A 5,327-nucleotide genomic window follows, 5' to 3' on the forward strand; every position below is an offset into this window, starting at 1 on the left:
CCCAGGGCCAAACCAGGCCATGCTGACTTTCAGAAACTACTGAACACACGAGCTGAATGAAGGAGAGACGGTTCTCCCACAGGACTTGGTGAGCAGAGAGATGGGAGTGGCCCCCATCAGGCCCTTGCAGATGTTCCTCAGGCAAAGGGCCTCTGCCCCCTAATCCCCACCCCACCCTGAAGAGCCAGCTGGGGACCATCCTGTGAGGGAAGGACCTGCTTCCGTCAGGACCCCCGTGCACTCAGCCACACCCCTCCACTTCCCTCTGGCAACATGGCTTAAAGTCATAGGTCAGGACCAGGGACAGGGTGTGGCCGCCTCGGGCACTGGGCGGGACACAGAGCCTTTTACAGCCGGTATAAAGTCCTCCCTGATTTAAGCCCAGGCAGCTCGAACTGCAGCTGATACCCTGGTGTCCCAGCCTCGCCCGAGAGCCACGTCCCCAGCGTCCCAGCCTTGACGCCCTCCGCCATCGCACAGGCATGCAGGGGGCCTGGGTACCGCTGCTGCTAGGCCTGCGGCTCTCCCTTGGCTTCAGCCTAGGTAATGAGGCGCCTCCCAGCCGCCTCCGACACAGGGGGCTCCCCGAGGCTGACCTGAGTCCACCCTCCCCTTGGCCAGTTGAAGAGGAAGACCCAGCCTTTTGGAACCACCAGGCAGCCCAGGCCCTGGATGTTGCTAAGAAGCTGCAACCCATCCAGACGGCTGCCAAGAACCTCGTCCTCTTCCTGGGGGATGGTGAGTGCGCTAGGCCTGTCCATCCCGTCGCCCTGCGGCCCTGGAACCCTAGGCTGCCGGCAGACACAGGGTGGCCCTGGGGACTCAGGCCTGACACAAGGTGTACCTACAGGGATGGGGGTGCCCACGGTGACAGCCACTCGGATCCTAAAGGGGCAGATGAAGGGCAAACTGGGAGCTGAGACGCCCCTGGCCATGGACCAATTCCCGTACGTGGCTCTGTCCAAGGTAAGGGCTGAGTGGCCTCAGGGTGCTCTACACCAGAGGGGTGGGCGTGGGGCTAGGGAGCATGGCAGGAGGAAGGTCCCAGGAGGGCTGGGGCTGAGGTAGGGCCTGGGTGCAGTGAGCATGGGCCCCAGGGCCTGGGTCAGGATCTGGGTGTACACCCGTGAGCAGAGCTGACAGCATCTCTGCCCCCAGACATACAACGTGGACAGACAGGTGCCAGACAGCGCAGGCACGGCCACCGCCTACCTGTGCGGGGTCAAGGCCAACATGAAGACCATTGGTGTAAGTGCAGCTGCCCGCTACAACCAGTGCCGCACGGTACGTGGCAATGAGGTCACATCTGTGATGAGCCGGGCCAAGAAAGCAGGTAGGCTTGGGGCCAGCTTCGCCGGCAGGGACAGGCTCAGAGACCTCAGTGGCCCGTCCTGACCTCTGCCACCCCCCAGGGAAGTCAGTGGGAGTGGTGACCACTACGAGGGTGCAGCATGCCTCGCCAGCTGGCACCTATGCACACACGGTGAACCGTAACTGGTATTCGGACACGGACATGCCTGCCCAGGCGAAGAAGGAGGGCTGCCAGGACATCGCCATGCAGCTCATCTACAACATGGACATAGATGTGAGACGTGAGGGGCAAGGGGCGGGGCTGGGCGGGGGGTCGGGTCCCACACCCGCCACAATCCCAGGCCACCCACAGACCTGGCTGGGACGCTAGGGGCTGACTGAGGAGGGAGCAAAGGGCCAGCCGGGCCCCGAACCCACCTGCCCTAATCCCTGGCCCCAGGTGATCCTGGGTGGAGGCCGGAAGTACATGTTTCCTGAGGGGACCCCAGACCCTGAATACCCAGGTGACACCAATCAGAACGGAATCCGGAAGGACCAGAAGAACCTGGTGCAGGAGTGGCAGGCCAAGCAGCAGGTGATGGGGGCTCGTGGGTGCAGGGGGTACAGCAGGGCAGGGGCTGCAGGGTGTCGGGCTATGGGCTGAGGCCTGGTCCTGCCCCTCCCAGGGTACCCAGTACGTGTGGAACCGCACCGCGCTCATTCAGGCATCTAAGGACCCCAGTGTAACACACCTCATGGGTAATGATCCCACCCACCCCACTGTCCTCCCCTGGGATGGCTGCCTTTGGTCCTCCTTGCACCCTAACTTGCCGGTCACTACTGGTCCCCTTTCCCACAGGCCTCTTTGAGCCAGCAGACATGAAGTATGAGTCCCAGCGAGACCACACCAAGGACCCATCCCTGCAGGAGATGACAGAGGCAGCCCTGCGTGTGCTGAGCAGGAATCCCCGTGGCTTCTACCTCTTCGTGGAGGGTGAGTGGACGCCCCTTGATGAGCAGAGGAAGGAAGGGGGCAGTCAGGGCAGGTTTGGTATCTTATATGTGACCTTCTTGCAGGAGGCCGCATTGACCACGGTCACCACGACGGCACAGCTTACAGGGCGCTGACCGAGGCGGTCATGTTCGACAATGCCATTGCCAAGGCCAGCCAGCTCACTAGTGAAGCAGACACGCTGATCCTCGTCACCGCCGACCACTCCCATGTTTTCTCTTTTGGCGGCTACACACTGCGTGGAAGCTCCATTTTCGGTAAGCCCAGGGAGAGGCGCGGGCGCTTTTTCTGCTCTGAGCCAGTTTCCTCATCTGCCAAGTCGGGTAGTAAGAGCAACTGCCCTGCACGGCTCTGATGAGGAGTAAAAGCCAGCGAATAGGCAAGAAGTGGCCGGGCTCAGCGCACAGGAGGCGCACGGAAGGCTGGGGTCGGAGTGCTCACCGGAACCCCTCCTCCCTGCAGGGCTGGGTTTTGACAAGGCCGCTGACGGCAAGTCCTACACCTCCATCCTCTATGGCAATGGCCCGGGGTACGTGCTTGTCGGAGCCTCAAGGCCCGACGTCAACAAGACCGAAAGCAGTGAGTGCAGAGGGGGCTGCGTTGGGGGCGGGACCCCGGCCGGGAACTCACGGGAGGGGGACCCGCCTCCCCGCATGCCCTGAACTCCCACCCTCCGGTCAGGCGACCCCGCGTACCGGCAGCAGGCGGCCGTGCCCCTGAGAAGCGAGACCCACGGCGGCGAGGACGTGGCGGTGTTCGCGCGCGGCCCGCAGGCGCACCTGGTGCACGGCGTGCAGGAGCAGACCTTCGTGGCGCACGTCATGGCCTTCGCTGCCTGCGTGGAGCCCTACGCCACCAACTGCCACCTGCAGCCCCCCGGCGGCCCCGTCGACGCCGCGCACCAGGCCGCCTGCCCGCCCTCGCTGGCGCTGCTGGTCTGGGCGCTGCTGCCGGTGCTGCTGGCGACCGGCCCGCACTGACCCGCCCCCGCCCCGGGCCTCGGGGGCTCCTGTTCCCGCGCAAGAGCCCCTAGCCCAGGCCACACCCGAGCTGCCACCTCAGAGTCCCCACCACGGCGTCCCATCCTGGCCACCGCCCCCGCGTCCCCCACCCGGCCCTCCGCCAGACCTTCACCTCCCAGCGATAAGGAGTCTCAGCCCCCAGCCCTTCACAGGCCCGGGCCACCCTGGAGGCTGAGGCCCTGATCTTCCTGTGACACCTATAGTCCTCCTCCCTGCCCCCAAGCTCGGTGGCCTAAGATTCTGTGCTGTGCAGCCAGGACCCCAGGAAAGGCGGGGGCTTGGACCACGCAGTCTCCCCTCGGCACCTGCAGCCCTGCCTGCGGACCAGGCAGGCACTCTCCCAGAGCTGTCCCTAGGCCCGCCTAGAACCCACGCCTCGCCTTTCCTGGAGACCCGAGGACTTAGGGGCCCCTGCGGAGGCGTGGCTTCCTGTCCTCCTGGAACCCACCCTGTAGGCACCTTGCTGGCCAAGGAGGCTGCTGGGACCAGGACAGCCAGGGGGCCCTCGACACAAAGTCCTCAGCTGCCCCTCCTGGGAACCCAGCGGTACCATTAGAGAGGAGACGGCGACCCAGGAAGGAGGCTTGTCCCACGTCACTCAGCTACCGTGACGGTGCCCCCCCCCGCCCCCCCCCCCCCCCCCCCCGTGCCCATTCCAGGCTGGGAGAGCCAAGGAGCAGCGGGGAAGCTGTGGGTTCCGGGAGGGACAAAGCAATTGTCAAATAAACTGTTATACAGTGTGATACCCGGAGTGATAAGTTCTAGGCAGAAAACTCCTTAGCAAGTGGGGGCAGAGTGTGTGTCTGTGTGAGGGGTGCGGGGTGATTCACAGCAGTCAGGGAGGGGCTGCCTGAGGAGCTGACGGCTGAACAAGGACCGAAGGAAGTGAGGGCTGGAGCGATGCAGAAGGACAGCGGTGCAGGGGCCCTCAGGCAGCAGGCAGGCGCCAGTGAGGCCAGAGGCAGGATCAGAGTTGGAGGGAGTGGGGCAGGTAAAGAAGGTAGAAGCTGAGGGGACAGGAGGGATGGGAGCGGGGTGCAGAGGGGGAGGAGTCTGCACTTTACCCAGAGTGTGGGATGTGACTGGGAGGCTTTGAGCAGGGGCATAACAGGACCTGACTCTTAGAATATAGCCTGCTGGCTCCTGAGGGGAGAAGAGGCTGTTCTGTTGCTTTTGTTGTTGCTGCAGGTTGTGAGGCAGAGGTGGGAGCTGGGAAACCAGAGAGGAAGTGCAGACTCGTAACATTTCTGACCTCTGCCTGAGAACATTCCTGAGCACCCACTCCAGTACGACTACACTCATTGAGTATCTATCCCCAAAGGGAACATTCCAGAGAATTTTACAAAGGTGAGGACAGCCGTATTCTCTGATAAATTTTATAAAATTACAAATTTCTTTGTACATTTACAAAGTTGCAAGAAAGCATTTTGCTCTCACTAGAAATGTTAATAAGACAGTACGCTCCTCTATTTACTAAAATGTTGATTTAACGCTGTAAAACATCAACTTGAAGGCCAGGCTCTCAGGTCAGTGTACTTCAACTCTGGGTTTTAGTGGCTGTCACGAAGCTCTGGAGCTGAATGGAAGAAGGTGGTTTATGTTTCATGGATGGGTTCAAAACCCAAGGAGACTCTACATTTTCAAACTACAGGTTTAAAAACAGATTATTCTGGAATTAGTGATCATGGCTGCGCAACTTGGGGTATTCGAAAAAACCACTGTACTGTACGCTTTAAAAGGGTGAATTTTATGGTATGTAAATGAAACCTAAATTACAAACAGTTTCTGTTTCCAAGTTTTTAAAAACTGTGCAGGTATGAGGTCAAACAGTGTTGGACAGTCAAACAGTGTTATCAGTCAAACAGTGTTGGACACAAAATCATGCGTCCATGGAAACATTCTCAAGCATCAGTTCTAACATCTTTATCTTGAAGGGGCAGGTGCAGAGAAAGTGTGTTTATTTTTTTTTCAAGCTTTTTATTGGGTACTTAAGACTGATAGCT

General features: G+C 60.3%; 1 protein-coding gene across 1 annotated transcript; it reads left to right on the forward strand.

Moving 5' to 3' along the window:
• The first annotated feature begins 482 nt into the window (after nucleotides 1-482).
• On the forward strand, nucleotides 483-3,282 carry ALPI (alkaline phosphatase, intestinal). The gene is made up of 11 exons (XM_065880111.1): nucleotides 483-543; nucleotides 622-738; nucleotides 851-966; nucleotides 1,159-1,333; nucleotides 1,413-1,585; nucleotides 1,751-1,885; nucleotides 1,977-2,049; nucleotides 2,150-2,284; nucleotides 2,368-2,559; nucleotides 2,765-2,881; nucleotides 2,984-3,282. Exons 1-11 carry the CDS (start codon nucleotides 483-485, stop codon nucleotides 3,280-3,282), a joined length of 1,593 nt encoding a protein of 530 aa, XP_065736183.1.
• The last annotated feature ends 2,045 nt before the right edge of the window (nucleotides 3,283-5,327 follow it).

Source organism: Phocoena phocoena, chromosome 7 (assembly GCF_963924675.1).
Source record: "Phocoena phocoena chromosome 7, mPhoPho1.1, whole genome shotgun sequence".
Lineage (NCBI taxonomy): Eukaryota > Metazoa > Chordata > Mammalia > Artiodactyla > Phocoenidae > Phocoena > Phocoena phocoena.